This window comes from Melanerpes formicivorus, unplaced genomic scaffold (genome assembly GCF_026170545.1).
Source record: "Melanerpes formicivorus ecotype bairdi unplaced genomic scaffold, bMelFor1.0.p_v2 SCAF_67, whole genome shotgun sequence".
NCBI lineage: Eukaryota > Metazoa > Chordata > Aves > Piciformes > Picidae > Melanerpes > Melanerpes formicivorus.
In genome coordinates, this window is record NW_027142419.1 from 1,779,988 (window position 1) to 1,794,467 (window position 14,480).

Consider the following 14,480-nt stretch of genomic DNA (forward strand, 5'->3'; position numbering starts at 1 on the left):
AAAGCAACCCCAGAGCCGTGCTGGAGCCACCAGACTGCAGAGACAGGAGGCTGAAGCGAGTGGCCCTGTGCAAGCCAGGAGTGACAGCTCAGTCACCTTCCTGCTGCTGACCCTTCCCTGAGCTACGCTGCTGCGGGAAGCAGGATGATGCAATGCTCACCTCTGCTCTTCCTGCAGCCTCTGCACCCAGCTGGCAGGAGACAGGAGGTGCACCTCCTCCGTGCTTTGCTGCAGCCAGCTGCTAAGCTTTGTGCTGTGCTCTCTCTGCTGTTCTTCTACCTCTGAGGCTTGCCTGAAGAATTCCATAGCCCCCCAGGAGCTCTCTTCCCATGAACTTCTCAGGCTTGTTCTCTTGGCAACTGGGATTCAGAGGTTTCATAGATTCACAGAAGGGGTTGGGTTGGAAGGGATCTTCAAGATCATCCTGTTCCAAGCCCCTGCCATGGGCAGGGACACCTCCCACCAGCCCAGGCTGCTCAGTATTCAGTATTCCTATGAGGTTGGAAGGGACCTCAAAGATCATCGAGTCCAACCTGTCACCACAGACCTCACAACTAGAGTAGGCAGGACACTACTGCCCACTGCAGGCTTGAACTCATGACCTTCCCATTAAAGGTCTTAAGTGCTACCACTCAGGGCCTCATCCAGCCTGGCCTTGAACACCTCCAGGCAGGGGACAGCCACAGCCTCCCTGGGCAGCCTGTGCCAGAGTCTCCCCACCTTCACTGGACAGAATTTCTTCCTCCTCTCCACTCTCAATCTCCCCTCTCCCAGCTCAAAACCATTGTTCCTCATCCTGTCACTCCCAGCCCTTGTCCAAAGTCCCTCTCCAGCTCTCCTGTAGCCCTCTTCAGGTACTGGATGGTTTCTCTAAGGTCTCCCTGAAGCCTTCTTGTCCATTTATTCTGTTCCAGCTGGCCACACTTAGGTTAAGGCAACTCTGTGATCTCTGGGGACAAAAGGCAGAGGCAGCTCTGGGTGCAGAGATGGTGCCCTCAGAATTGCAGACAGACCAAGCAAGCAGCGTTCTGGTAAAGTGTTTATTCTTCTTGTTGTTAAATATCAAATGTCTTGGTTTTTTTTTTACACATCAATTCTGTTGATAAACAGTCCCCCAAGAGTAAAAAAAAAAAAAGAGAGAGAGAAAAGAAAGGAAAGGAAAGGAAAGCAAAGAATTAAATCAGGAAAAGAATCAAGTGTGCATCCCTAAGGGCAGAACCACCTTCCCTCCCCTGCGGCCACAGCCACTCCTCCCTTCAGGACCAGCACAGCAGGGTCAGCCCAGGAGAGGAAAGGACACAAATGCAACCAGCTGCAGGGTTCCTGAGTAGTGATTCCCTCGAGGGGCCTCACAGGAGTCTGTAAAACTCTTTGAAGCTGCAGAGCATCAGCCGAGGAGCGAACCCAGGCGCCGAGGAGTGAGCCCGGGCCCGAGGAGTGAGCCCAGGCACCGAGCAGTGAGCCCAAGCGCCACGGGCTGAGCCTCCTCTGCGCAGTGCAGGGAGGGAGCTCTTGGCTGCTGCAGCCGCTTCCCAGGCTGACTTCTGGGAGAGGCAGGCAAAAAAAACCAACCCCAAACCCTTGCTGTCTCCCCTCTGAATTCACCTCAGAATTCTGGGGAGGTGTTTGGCAAGAAGTCCCAAGCCTGGTGAAGAAACCTCTGGGACCTGCTGTAGATGGCAGAGTGTTTAAAGAAACCTTATCTGCAAACCCACTTCAATATTGCTGCTTTAGAGGAGCCAGCAAGGGGGAGAGACAGAAGGGAAGGTCTCTAGGAGGGCCATGGTTACCAGTCCTGGAGGCCAAGGGTCTCCTCAGAAGCTGAACACAGGTAGCAGCAGCAAGGCAGCGGCTGTCAGGGTAACGCAGCACAGCTCAGCTCTGTCCCAGGTGAAGGTGCCAGGGACAGCCACCAGGTCACATTTCCCCCTCTTCTCACAACTACCTGCACCCAGAACCTTTCAGATGTTGGTATTGCACTAAGCAAACTCCCTCAGAGCCTCCTGTACAGAAACAGCCACAGTCCAAGTGAATCCCTGCAGTATCCTTAAGGCCAAGAGCCCAGCTCAGCAGCAGCAGCCAGGGAACAGGCCCACGGTGGCTGCAGGGAACACCTGGAACAAGCTCTGCAGACCAGCAGGGTCCCCTTCAGGCACTGCCATGTTTAGGAAGCACCTTCCCAGAGCTGCTTCATTCTCTCTAGGACTTTGCACACTGAAGGAGTTTTGCTAAGCTGCTGTGCCAATGCTACCTTGGAGCAGTGATGAATGGGAAGGGGGGAAGAGAGTGAAGAGCCTTGGTCTAGAGCAGGGCACACAGCTCCCTGGGAGCCTGACCAGCTTTTGGTGTTCACTGCAGCCCCTGCTCTAGCCCAGGAGCTGTCCCAGCTGCCATCCCTGCTTTAACACAACTCCTGGTGGGGCAGCTGAGTGCAGAGACCACGAAGGGATGGCTAAAGGCTGGGGGGGGGGGGAGGGGGGATGTGTGCACACGGCAGAGGACACACGGACAGCTGACAACAGAAGACAACATTCAGACAAGGTTCACTAAATGCATCTTCTACCACATTTTATTTCAACCTTGAACACTCACCACTGCCCCCAGTTGCTCCAACAGAAAGAGGAAAGAAATCATTCTCTAATTCAGCAGCAAAGGAAGGCTCTGAAATGAAGAGGTTGACAGCCCCAGGCTGGGAGTGCTGATCACAGCCAAGGGTTTCTCAGCTGGCTTGGGGGCACCAGGCTTGGTGTCCAGTGGTACAGAGATACCCAGCAGGATCCAGCACTAGTGATAAATGCTTCAGTACAGCTCTGGCAGGAGGGCAAAGGTTCCAAACTTCTGTTTGGCAAGGAATAAATCTGAGTGCTGAAGCAAACTGGCTGAGGCTCTGAAGCTTCTCTAGCATAAGTTCTGTATCTGCAGGCTAAGTAAATGTGGCCCAAGCAGAGCCTTCCCCAGCTGGAGCAAAGCAGCAGTGCTGCATCTGGCTACGAGCAACCACCCCCAAGAACAGAGAATCTATGGCCAAGAAGGGGAGGGACAGCCTGGGGTGGCTACCACCTGCTGCTTCAAGAGGCTGGCAGCAGAGGAACCCACAGGCTACAGCGGACAGATTCAGCTCTTGTGCACCCCTGAGGGCCAGCCCACAGCTGCTCCCAGCACCACCTCGCTGTGCATCCAGAGTAGATTCAGCTGTTCAGGCTGAGGATGCTCTGGACCCAAGAGCTGGGAGCCCTCTTGTTGCTGCTTTTGAGTGGACCAGACAGGGATGGGAATGGCTCTAAAGCCAGACCTGGATGGGAATGGCTCTAAAGCTAGACCTGGAGGGGATGGCTCTAAAGCCAGGCAGGGATGGGAATGGCTCTAAAGCCAGATCTGGATGGGACTGGCTCTAAAGCCAGGCAGGGATGGGAATGGCTCTGAAGCCAGACCTGGATGGGACTGGCTCTAAAGCCAGACCTGGAGGGGAATGGCTCTAAAGCCAGGCAGGGATGGGAATGGCTCTAAAGCCAGGCAGGGATGGGACTGGCTCTAAAGCCAGACCTGGAGGGGAATGGCTCTAAAGCCAGGCAGGGATGGGACTGGCTCTAAAGCCAGACAGGGATGGGACTGGCTCTAAAGCCAGACCTGGATGGGAATGGCTCTAAAGCCAGGCAGGGATGGGAATGGCTCTAAAGCCAGACCTGGATGGGACTGGCTCTAAAGCCAGACCTGGAGGGGAATGGCTCTAAAGCCAGGCAGGGATGGGACTGGCTCTAAAGCCAGGCAGGGATGGGACTGGGTCTGATATCTCCTGTTTCCTAAGGCTTCTAGAGATCTGACTCCTCCTGTACCAGCCCAAGCACCACCCTCTACAGAGGAGGCTTCTGCTGCTTTGAGGTGCTCACTGCAGGGACAATGTTAAACCCACCTTCAGCAGGGGCAGCTCTGAGCACCTGGATCATGAAGCTGTAGTCTTGCCTCAGTAGCTCCTTTTGCCTGGAGCCTCAAGTGAATCACTCACTGCTGCTGTAACAAGGCACTTCCCAAGCTGCTCCCTACTCGTGCATGGAGCAATGCCTCACATGCCAACACCTCACCAGAGTCAGAGATGACCCTGCCCATGTGTGCTGGGTTTCCTTTCTACACCCAGTGCTGATTTTTCACTACTTTTACTACTTTCTGTTCAAGATCTGTGAACAATTTTTAAAGGCATAGCCTAAAACTGCCCCCCCCCATGGCAGGTGGATTGGACCTGGAAGGTCTTTAAGGTCCTCCCAACCCAAGCTGGTCTATGATCCCATGAGCTCAGTGTGTCTGGGGGCCCCAGGCCTAGCTGGTTGTGATGGGTTTGACAGTCAGAAGGATGCCTTAAAGCTCTGTTCTTCTGAAGGATCTCCTGGCTACCCAAGGGAGTCTGACAACCTCTACTCACTGCCCTCAGCAGCTCCTGCAGGCTCTCAGACGAAACCAACTGTGTGCTGGTTTTAAAGGCTGCCCTGCCTGGGACAAAGCCCACTCCACACACACAGGCAAATCTGCTACACAGGAGGGAGGACACCAGGGACACAGGCCTGAGACAGTGACAACCACCAATGAAAGCCACAAACAAGGACATGTTTCCAGCTGCTGCTGCCCCAGCACTTCAGGTTCAGCTCAGAGCAGAGAGCCCAAGGTGAACACCTGACACAAACTCGCTTCTGAGGCTGGCAGCTGGCAGGAACTGCAAGCTCCTACTTAACATTTGCTATCATTTCAGCCACACTTCCCCTTCCCAGCCCCAACAGCCTTTGGGGGCTCTGCAGAGCATCACAGAGTAGTTCATCCCTCTACATAAAGCAGCTGGAAAAGGCTTCCTGCAGCACAGGCTGAGGCTCCTCAGCAGGGAGCTCCTGAAGGCCGCGATGGTTACAACGCAGGAGCCACCTCAGTGCATTTATTTGATGAGCCCTACTGGGGAGCCCCCTCTGTCTCAGAGCTCTTCCCTCAGCACCCCAGCAGCCAGCACAGGCTGGCAGCAGGTTGCTTTTCCCCAGCTGAGAGGCTGATCACCCCCAGACACCTGCAGACAGCGGTGCAGAGCAGATGTCCTCGCTCTGCTGCTCACTCCCTCCCTGGCTCGATGCAGAGAGTGTGGATGAGTGGAACAATTCCTTCTTCCCTGGGCAGAGGAAGGAGGGCAGGGTTGGGTTAAGAGCAGTAACACAAGGTGGGCTCTGTTAAACAATTCCATCACTAAGGCTTTGCCTTCAAGTGGTTGAGTTTGTTCTTTGTGTGGGGGAAATGCCATGTGGGCAAGACTAGAGAAAACAAAGAGCAGAATGCTGCTTCCCACCCCCACCCCCCCCAGTTAACACCAGCACAGGTTCAAATAAGTTAAAATGTTTCTTAAGGTTTGGTAGCACCAAATGCTATTCCCTTCCCTCCTCCTATCCCCACGTTGTAAACTTGCACACACTGGCCCAAGGGCACGGAAGGGTTTGGCAGAGAGAGCCTTCCCTGCGCACGCACCAAACCCACACCTTCCCGACCCCCATCCCCCGCCCCTCACACGGCTGTGGCCATCTCCACACCTGCAGAAGCTGCCCTGAGAGTCTCCTCAGCGGCCCAGCTGGATGTTGGGTGACAGGAGAGAGCTCAGACAAAGCCACAAAGTCCTTTAGGAGGAGGGAACCCGGCCTGCCCCTCCCCCGTGGTCGGTTCAGGACCTGCGTGCCGCCGGGCAGGGCGGTGACCTGCAATGGCTTCTGATTCAGTTTTAATTCAGGAGATTGGAGCTCACTCTTTCAATGTACAGCTGGACAGAAGCAGGACTCTCAGTCCAGAATGCATAAATGACATCTGCCCACACAGTGCCAGGAACTCTCTCTTTCTTTCTTTCTTTCTTTCTTTTCAAAGGGCCAAATCGAAGGGAGCGAAACAGGAGAGACAAAGTTACTTTGGCTGCAACTCATGGGAAACCACAAGGAAGTCTGTCCTGACATTCTGCTTGGAGGAGGATTCAGACAGGTCCTTCAAAAGACACCCCAGGCAGCTACCTCCTGCCCAGCTGGCTAGGAACAACGATGCCCTTGGCCAGCAGAATGAGCAGAGCCAGGTCTGCGTTTCCATCCGCTCGCTCCAGAGCCTCCAGAGCTTCTCGCGTGCCGAAACCGGCGCCCAGCAGCCGGCCGACAGCGGCCGCAGGGAAAGCAGCAGGTGGGGCAGCACCTGAGCCAGGTCCAGCAGAGCCACCCACTGGGCTCAGCAGTGGTTCCTCACACCCAGCCAACGGCTGTGGGCCTTCAGGAGCAGGATTGCTGCTTCTCCCGGGTGCTGCTGCGAAGGGGCTCGGAGCGGCTGCAGCTGCACCTTCATCCGGGGCAGGTGTAGGGGAAGCAGAGGCCTTCTGCTCACACATTGGATTAGTTGGGCTCTGAGAACCTTCTGCTGAAACCTCTGACTGCTCAGAGCTCTGCTGCTGCTCAGATGTTGCTGCAGAATTCACCAGGACCGAATCACTCTTACCTGAACACCTCAGAACCTCTGCAGCACCTCCTCCAGGAGCGGGCTGCACGTGGCTGACAGACTCACTGCTGGCGTTTCCTGTGCCGGCGTCACAAAGCTGCTTCCCCTCTGCTCTTCCACCTTCAGACCTCACCTCACAGAGGGAACAACTCTGTTCCTGGCTGGCTGGATCTGAGCCTTTCTGCTCACCCTCAGAAAGTCCCTTCTGCTGGGCTGCTGGCTGGCTGTGAACCACTTCCAGCTGAGAGACTTCCTCAGAGGCGAGGATTTTGCATTCTCCTTTCCGACTGACCACCAAGAGCTTGTGAAGCTCTTTCAGGGCTGATGCTAGAGAGGAACAGGACTCTTCTGCAGGTCTGCCTGGGTCTGGGTCCAGCTGATGGATGCTGGAGGGGCAGGAGCTGTCTGCAGCTGCCAAAGCAGACAACTCCTTGGACTTTGCAGGAGTTGCCCTCGAGGAGGACGCAGACTTCAGCGGTTCCACCTCCATGGAAATGGGATCCAAGCCCAGCTCAGCTCCGCTCCTGCTCTCCGCCTGCTCGCTGCCTGGGAGGTGCTCTTCAGCCACAGACTGCTCAGCCACATCTATTTCCATGAAGGCTTCTGCCTGCACACAGCTACAGGAGGCTGACACCTGCACACTCCCTTTTGCACCAGACAGACCTGCTTCCTCCTGCCCCTCTCCTCTGGTTTCCACAGGAGGATTTTCTGCCTGCCTGGCTTCTCCCACGCCAGGCTTCTCGACAGGGCAGCGGGGCTCCGGGTGCGTTGTCTCAGTTTGCTCCTCCAGATGTTCCTTCTTCTCTGGTTCTTTGGGAAGCTCCTTCTTTTGCTCCAAAGACAGGCATCCATCTTTATTGTGCCTGTGCTTCACAGCAGCATCAGCCAAGCTGTTTTCTGTTGTCACTTCCAAAGGATGTTCCTGCCCAGGGCCTTGTTCTTCAGCACCGTGTTCCCATTGGCTGTCAGCAATACCTGCTGCTGTGAGTGGCTTCTGTGGAGGGCGAGCTGGACTGCCACAGGTCACCTCCCCTGCCTGGGGAGAAGGATCATTATCTGCCAAGGAAGCATTAGTGGCAAGATGCTGTAATAAGAGAGGAGGATGTTGCTCGTCTGGGGTTGTCTGGCATCGAGCTGCAGAGGCAGAAGACTCTCTGGCTCTGGGATCAATGGGCTCGGCGAGGCTAGGCTGGGATGAGCAGATCGAAGCAGGGGCAGAGACAGAACGATCAAGTAACTGATTGGTGGGATTACAGATCTTGGAATTCAATCCTGGAGACTGGACTGGATTTTGAAACCCATCAGGAGCTGGCAATAAGGGCAGTTCCAGTGAGGTAGTTTCTTTGTCACTATTCTCTGCCGGGAGACAGAAAGCAAGCAGCGGTTAGGGGCCAGGGCGCCGCCTGCGGCGCAGTCGGGAGAAGCGATGAAGCAAGGGTGATAAATACCTGGTCTGTGGCCCACTCCAGCTGCAGCAAACACACACTACATGCATCAAGGCTTCTGACGCTCTGTTTGGATTAGGAAACAAACACAGCAAACTCCTGTTAGCACCCAGAGCAGGCTGCATGCATGGCTGCACTCCTGCCACCGCGCCGCTCCCCGCCCCGAGCGGCAGCTCCTCACCTGCGCTGCCTCCCGCCGGGCCGGCCCGCCAAGCTGGCACCTGGGCAGAGGCCGAGGGCAGGAGACTGAATACATCCAAGTGCCAGGTGCTGCACACTGGCCACAGCAACCCCAGGCAGTGCTACAGGCTGGGGGCAGAGTGGCAACCAGGCAGAAAGGGACCTGGGGGTAGTGGTTGATAGTAGGCTGAACATGAGGCAGGAGTGTGCCCAGGGGGCCAAGAAGGCCAAGGGCATCCTGGCCTGCAGCAGGAAGAGTGTGGCCAGCAGGAGCAGGGAAGTCCTTGTGCCCTGTGCTCAGCACTGCTCAGGCCACACCTTGAGTCCTGTGTCCAGTTCTGGGCTCCTCAGGTTAGGAAAGAGGTTGAGCTGCTGGAAGGTGTCCAGAGAAGGGCAAGAAAGCTGGGGAGGGGTCTGGAGCACAGCCCTGGGAGGAGAGGCTGAGGGAGCTGGGATTGTTTAGCCTGGAGAAGAGGAGGCTCAGGGGGGACCTCATTGACCTCTACAGCTCCCTGCAGGGAGGTTGTAGACAGGCAGAGGTTGGTCTCTTCCCCCAGGCAACCAGCCCCAGAACAAGAGTACACAGCCTCAAGCTGTGCCAGGGGAGGTTTAGACTCGAGGTGAGGAGGAAGTTCTTCACTGAGAGAGTCATTCATCATTGGGATGTGCTGCCCAGGGAGGTGGTGGAGTCCCCATCCCTGGAGGTGTTCAAAGGGGATTGGATGTGGCACTTGGTGCCATGGTTCAGTCATGAGGTCTGTGGTGACAGCTTGGACCTGATGATCCTCGAGGTCTCTTCCAGCCCTGGTGACACTGTGCTGTACTGTACAAGCAAACAGCAGCCTGCTGCAAAAGGGAACTGGGAAGCTCCCAGGGTGAAAGGCAGAAGTGCCCAGAAGGGAAGGCTGCTGGAGGCTGGGGAGGGCAAAGCAAAGCAGAGCCAGAGGAGAAACCCAGCTCCCTGCTTCCTTCTGCACACAGGGAACAGAGGAGCTGCAGATCTCTATCAGGAACACCAAACACTGGCTCCAGTTATCAGGAGAGACTAAATAAGTGACCTTATCATGCTAACAGCCTAATCTCACTGATGTATCAGCTCTCAGGCTCTTGTTCAGGCACTAACAGAACCTTTGCTGTGCTCCTCCACAAAGCCCTGCTCTGCCTGCTGGCAGCCAGCCACACCTGCTGCTCTCTCAGCTCCCTTTCCCTTCCCACTCCAAACTCACTGCTCTTAAGGCTTTACCTTAAGCCTTCTTCCTTCTACAGCTGCCCAGCTGTGCTGGGGGACACCAGCCATGTGGAGGTAGGGCTTGGAAGGGACCTCTGGAGATCATTTGAGTCCAACCCCTTTGCCAAGGCAGAGTCACCTAGAGAAGGTCACACAGGAATGTGCCAGGTGGGGTTTGAATGGGAGACTCCACAACCTCTCTGGGCAGCCTGCTCCAGTGTCCTGGCAGCCCTCAACAAGCTCCTACTCATGTTTAGGGGGAACTTACAGAGCAGGGCCATGAGGAGGAGCAGAGGGCTGGAGGAGCTCTCCCTGTGAGGACAGACTGAGAGAGCTGGGGGGGTTCAGCCTGGAAAAGAGAAGGCTCCCAGGAGCCTTCCAGTATCTCAAGTGGCCCTACAGGAAAGCTGGGGAGGGACTTTTGAGGGTGTCAGGGAGGGATAGGACTGGGGCCTTGGCACTTGGGGACATAGTTTGGTGGCATTGGTGATGTTGGGTTGATGGTTGGACTGGATGGCCTTGGAGAGCTTTTCCAACCCAAACAATTCTCTAGCTCTAAGCTAGAGTCTTAAAAGAAAGCCTGGCAGGGGGGTTGGAACTAGATGATCCTTGAGGTCCCCTCCAAGCCTAACAACTCTGTGATTCACTTTTTAGGTGCCAGCTAATGATAGGACTGGGGGGGATGGAGCAAAACTAGAAGTGGGGAGATGGAGATTGGCTGTGAGGAAGAAATTGTTGCCCAGGAGGGAGGTGAGAGCCTGGCACAGGTTGCCCAGGGAGTGGTGGAAGCCTCCTGCCTGGAGGTGTTTGCAGCCAGGCTGGAGGTGGCTGTGAGCAACCTGCTGTGGTGTGAGGTGTCCCTGCCCATGGCAGGGGGTTGGAGCTGGCTGAGCCTTGAGCTCCCTTCCAGCCCTGACAATTCTATGATTCTACTGTTCAAATCTGTGCCCAGGTTGGAAGGGAACCTCCAAGGGCATCTTGTCCAACCCCCTGCAGGCAGCTGGGACACCTCCAACCACAGCAGGCTGCCCAGGGACACATCAAGTCTGACCTTGAATGCCTCCAGGAACAGAGCCTCAACCACCTCCCTGGGCAGCCTGTGCCAGGCTCCCCCCAGCCTCCCTGTGCAGAGCTTCCTCCTCATGTCCAACCTAACTCTGCCCTGCTGCAGTTTCCAACCACTGCTCCAGGTCCTATCCCCACAGCCCCTCCCCAGCCTGTGGGAATGTTTCTCACAGTATGAATCCATTCTTGTTTGGAGGGGGTTTGGTAATCACTGAAATCATTTCAGCTCTGAGCTCTCCCTGGAGCCTTCTCCTCTGCAGGCTGAACAGCCCGCAGTGGTGGTGGGAAACTGCACACTGGCTCTTGGACAGGACAGCAGCAGATGTGGAGGATCTGGAGCACAGTGCATCACACCAGGGCTGTGCTACCAGCTCAGCTGGCAAGGGCCTTGCTGCACACCAGCAAATGCAGCTGAGGTTTGCTGCAGTGGCCTTCAGGGGATCAAAAAGAGCTCTGAACAATCCTGAGGCCTTCAGAAGGAGAACTTTAATGGTCTACAGATCCCCACAGAGACTTCTGTCCTACCCTCTCCCAGAAGGCAGCAAAAGTCCCAGCTGTTAGGAAAGAACCCAGGCCCTGTGTGGAGCTGAGCTTCCTTGGCCCTGCATTGTGTTCCCTGCCTCTCCCCCTGCCTGTTCTTTCACTTCCTTTGCCTGGTACCACCCAGCAGCACCTAAATCATTTTGGAAGGGAATAACATTGCTTGCACCTCAACTCCTGGGCTCAGTTTTGGGCCCTTCACTGCAAGAAGGACTTTGAGGGGATGGAGCAGGTCCAGAGAAGGGCTGAATGGTCTGGAGAACAGGGCTGGGGAGGAGCAGCTGAAGGAGCTGGGGGTGTTGAGCCTGCTTTGCTTTGCCCTCCCTTTACTAGGCATGTCCTAGTAATCCTTTCTCCTGGAGAAAAGGAGGCTGAAGGGAGACCTCATTGCTCTCCACAGCTCCCTGAAAGGAGGCTGGAACCAGGTGGGGGTTGGTCTCTTCTCCCAAGGACAAATGGAAGTGGCCTCAAGTTGACCCAGGGGAGGTTTAGGTTGGATATGAGGAACGATTTCTTCCCCTTGAAAACTGCCAAGGCCTGGCCCAGGGCAGTGGTGGAGTCCCCATGCCTGGAGTGGTTTTGAAGCCCTGGAGGTGTGGTGCTGGGGGTTAGTGGTGCCCTGGCAGTGCTGGGTCAAGGGTTGGATTTGATGATCTGAGAGGTCTCTTCCAAACCAAACCATTCTGAGGCTCTCATCTCCTGGCACCTCAGGCTACAGGCTGTGAGCCAGAGGCTGGCAGTTAGTCCCAGACTTGCACAGAGTCCACCTGAGCTAGAGCTGCCCCAGCTCTATGCATGAAGTGAAAGCACCACATGGATTTCCCAGGCCCAGGACTCTCCCACATCCCTCCAGGGCTCAGCACCAGGGGAGAGCAGCAGGCTGCTGCTCAGCCTCAAGAGAGCCATGTGCTCTTCACAACTCTCTCAGCACATAAGCAGCTTTGATTTTAGGCTCTTTGCATTTTGAAGCACTCAGCTAAATGCCTTCCTTTTAAAGACTCAGATGGCTGGGGCTGAAGTTTGCTCTTCATTTGAGTCTTTCAGCACAGAACTAAGTCCAACCAACCTTTGATGCCTGCAAAGACTCATCTGAAATGGGGAGAGATTGAGGCACCCTCTGCAAGCTTGCAGGTGGCACCCAGCTGGGTGGCTGTGTCCCCCCTGCCAGAGGGTAGGGAATCCATAGAATAAACCAGGTTGGAAGAGACCTTCAAGAGCATCCAGTCCAACCCATCAACCAATCCAACACCACCTAACCAACTAACCCATGGCACCAAGCACCCCAGCAAGTCTCCTCCTCAACAGCTCCAGGGATGGGGACTCCACCACCTCCCCAGGCAGCACATTCCCATGGCCAATCGCTCTCTCTGTATAGAATTTCTTCCTGACATCCAGCCTAAACCTCCCCTGGCACAGCTTGAGACTGGGTCCTCTTGTTCTGGTGCTGGCTGCCTGGGAGAAGAGCCCAACCCCCACCTGGCTACAACCTCCCTTCAGGGAGTTGCAGAGAGCAAGAAGGTCTCCCCTGAGCCTCCTCTTCTCCAGGCTAAGCAACCCCAGCTCCCTCAGCCTCTCCTCCCAGGGCTGTGCTCCAGACCCCTCCCCAGCTTTCTTGCCCTTCTCTGGACACCTTCCAGCAGCTCAACCTCCTTCCTAACCTGAGGAGCCCAGAACTGGACACAGGACTCAAGGTGTGGCCTAAGCAGTGCTGAGCACAGGGGCAGGATGACCTCCCTGCTCCTGCTGGCCACACTCTTCCTGATGCAGGCCAGGATGCCCTTGGCCTCTTGGCACACTGCAGGCTCATGTTCAGCCTACCATCAACCAGCACCCCCAGGTCCCTCTCTGCCTGGCTGCTCTCAGCCACTCTGCCCCCAGCCTGTAGCTCTGCCTGGGGTTGCTGTGGCCAATGTGCAGCACCTGGCACTTGGATGTGTTCAATCTCCTCCCTTGGCCTCTGCCCATCTGCCCAGCCTGTCCAGGTCCCTCTGCAGAGCCTCTCTACCCTCCAGCAGATCAACTCCTGCCCCCAGCTTGGTGTCATCAGCAAATTTACTGCTGATGGACTCAATGCCCTCATCCAGATCATCAATGAAGATGTTAAAGAGCACAGGGCCCAGCACTGCTCCCTGGGGCACACCACTGGTGCCTGGCTGCCAGCTGGCTGTGGCACCATTCACCACCACTCTCTGGGCTCAGCCTCCAGCCAGTTCCTAACCCAGCTCAGAGAGCTGCTGTCCCAGCCAGGGGCTGACAGCTTGGCCAGGAGTTTGCTGTGGGGGATGGTGGCAAAGGCCTTGCTGAGGTCCAGGCAGACCACATCCACAGCCTGCCCCACAGCCACCAGGCAGTCACCTGGGCATGGAAGGAGATCAGGTTGGAGAGGCAGGACCTGCCCTTCCTAAATCTATGCTGGCAAGGCCTGAGCCCTTGGCCATCCTGTAAGTGCTGTGTTATTGCACTCAGGATGACTGTTCCATGATCTTGCCTGGCACTGAGGTCAGGCTGACAGGCCTGTAATTCCCTGGCTCATCCAACCGGCCCTGCTTGTGGATGGGCACCATGCTGGCAGCTTCCAGTCCTCTGGGACCTCTCCAGTGAGCCAGGACTGCTGGAAAATGATGGAGAGTGGCTTGGAGCTCATCTGCCAGCTCTCTCAGCACCCTAGGATGGATCCTATCTGGTCCCATGGACTTGTGGGGGTCCAAGCAGCTGAGGAGAGCTCCAACCACCTGCTCATGGAAGCTTTACAGCAGGGTCTGGGCAGGAGAGACCCATGGGCCAAGGCTCATTGTGTGAAGCTCAACAAGTGCCAGGTCCTGCACCTGGGTCACAACAACCCCATGGGGAGCTCCAGCCCTGGGGAGGTGTGGTTGGAAAGCTGCAGCTGGGAGAGGGCCCTGGGGGTGTTGGTTGGCAGCCACTGAGCAGGAGCCAGCAGTGCCCAGGGGCCAAGCAGGGCAATGGCCTCCTGGCTTGGGGCAGAAGCAGGGTGGGCAGCAGGGCCAGGAGGTGACCATCCCCCTGTGCTCAGCACTGGGGAGGCCACAGCTGGAGGCTGTGCTCAGCTCTGGGCCCTCCCTGCAGGAAGGACACTGAGGGGCTGGGGGTGTCCAGAGCAGGGCAGCCAGGCTGGAGAAGGGCCTGGAGCCCCTGGGCTAGAGGAGGGCTGAGGGAGCTGGGGGGGTGAGGCTGGGGAAGAGGAGGCTGAGGGAGACCTCCCTGCTCTCTGTAGCTCCCTGCAGGGAGGTTGGGGTGAGGAGGGAGCAGCCTCTGCTCCTTGGTGCCCAGGGACAGGAGCAGAGGCAATGGTTCCAAGCTGCCCCAGGGGAGGCTCAGGCTGGAGCTCAGGAAAGATTTCTGCCCTGGAAGGGTTCTCCAGCTTTGGAATGGGCTGCCCAGGGCAGTGCTGGAGTCCCCATCCCTGGGGGTGTTCAAGGTGGGCCTGGTGCTTAGGGCCATGGTTTGGTGTTGATCCTTCAGTGCTGGGTGGAGAGTTGGGCTGGAGGAGCTTGGAGCTCTGATCTGTGATTCTG

The 14,480-nt window shown here is 56.4% G+C and overlaps 2 protein-coding genes across 2 annotated transcripts in view; both read right to left on the reverse strand.

Moving 5' to 3' along the window:
• Positions 1-1,021: 1,021 nt before the first annotated feature.
• On the reverse strand, positions 1,022-7,981 carry RSC1A1 (regulator of solute carriers 1). Its single transcript, XM_068162846.1, has 2 exons — positions 7,951-7,981; positions 1,022-7,842 (listed from the first exon to the last, which is right to left on the reverse strand). The coding sequence occupies exons 1-2, from the start codon at positions 7,979-7,981 to the stop codon at positions 6,014-6,016; spliced, it is 1,860 nt and encodes a 619-aa protein (XP_068018947.1). The 3' UTR covers positions 1,022-6,013.
• Positions 7,756-14,480, reverse strand: part of DDI2 (DNA damage inducible 1 homolog 2) — a 37,557-nt gene continuing 30,832 nt past the window's right edge. Inside the window, exons 9-10 of the mRNA XM_068162802.1 lie at positions 7,935-7,997; positions 7,756-7,842 (exon numbers count right to left, since the gene is read on the reverse strand). Of these exons, the coding sequence (XP_068018903.1) occupies positions 7,981-7,997 (17 nt within the window). The 3' untranslated portion in view covers positions 7,756-7,842; positions 7,935-7,980. The remainder of the gene's footprint in view (positions 7,843-7,934; positions 7,998-14,480) is intronic.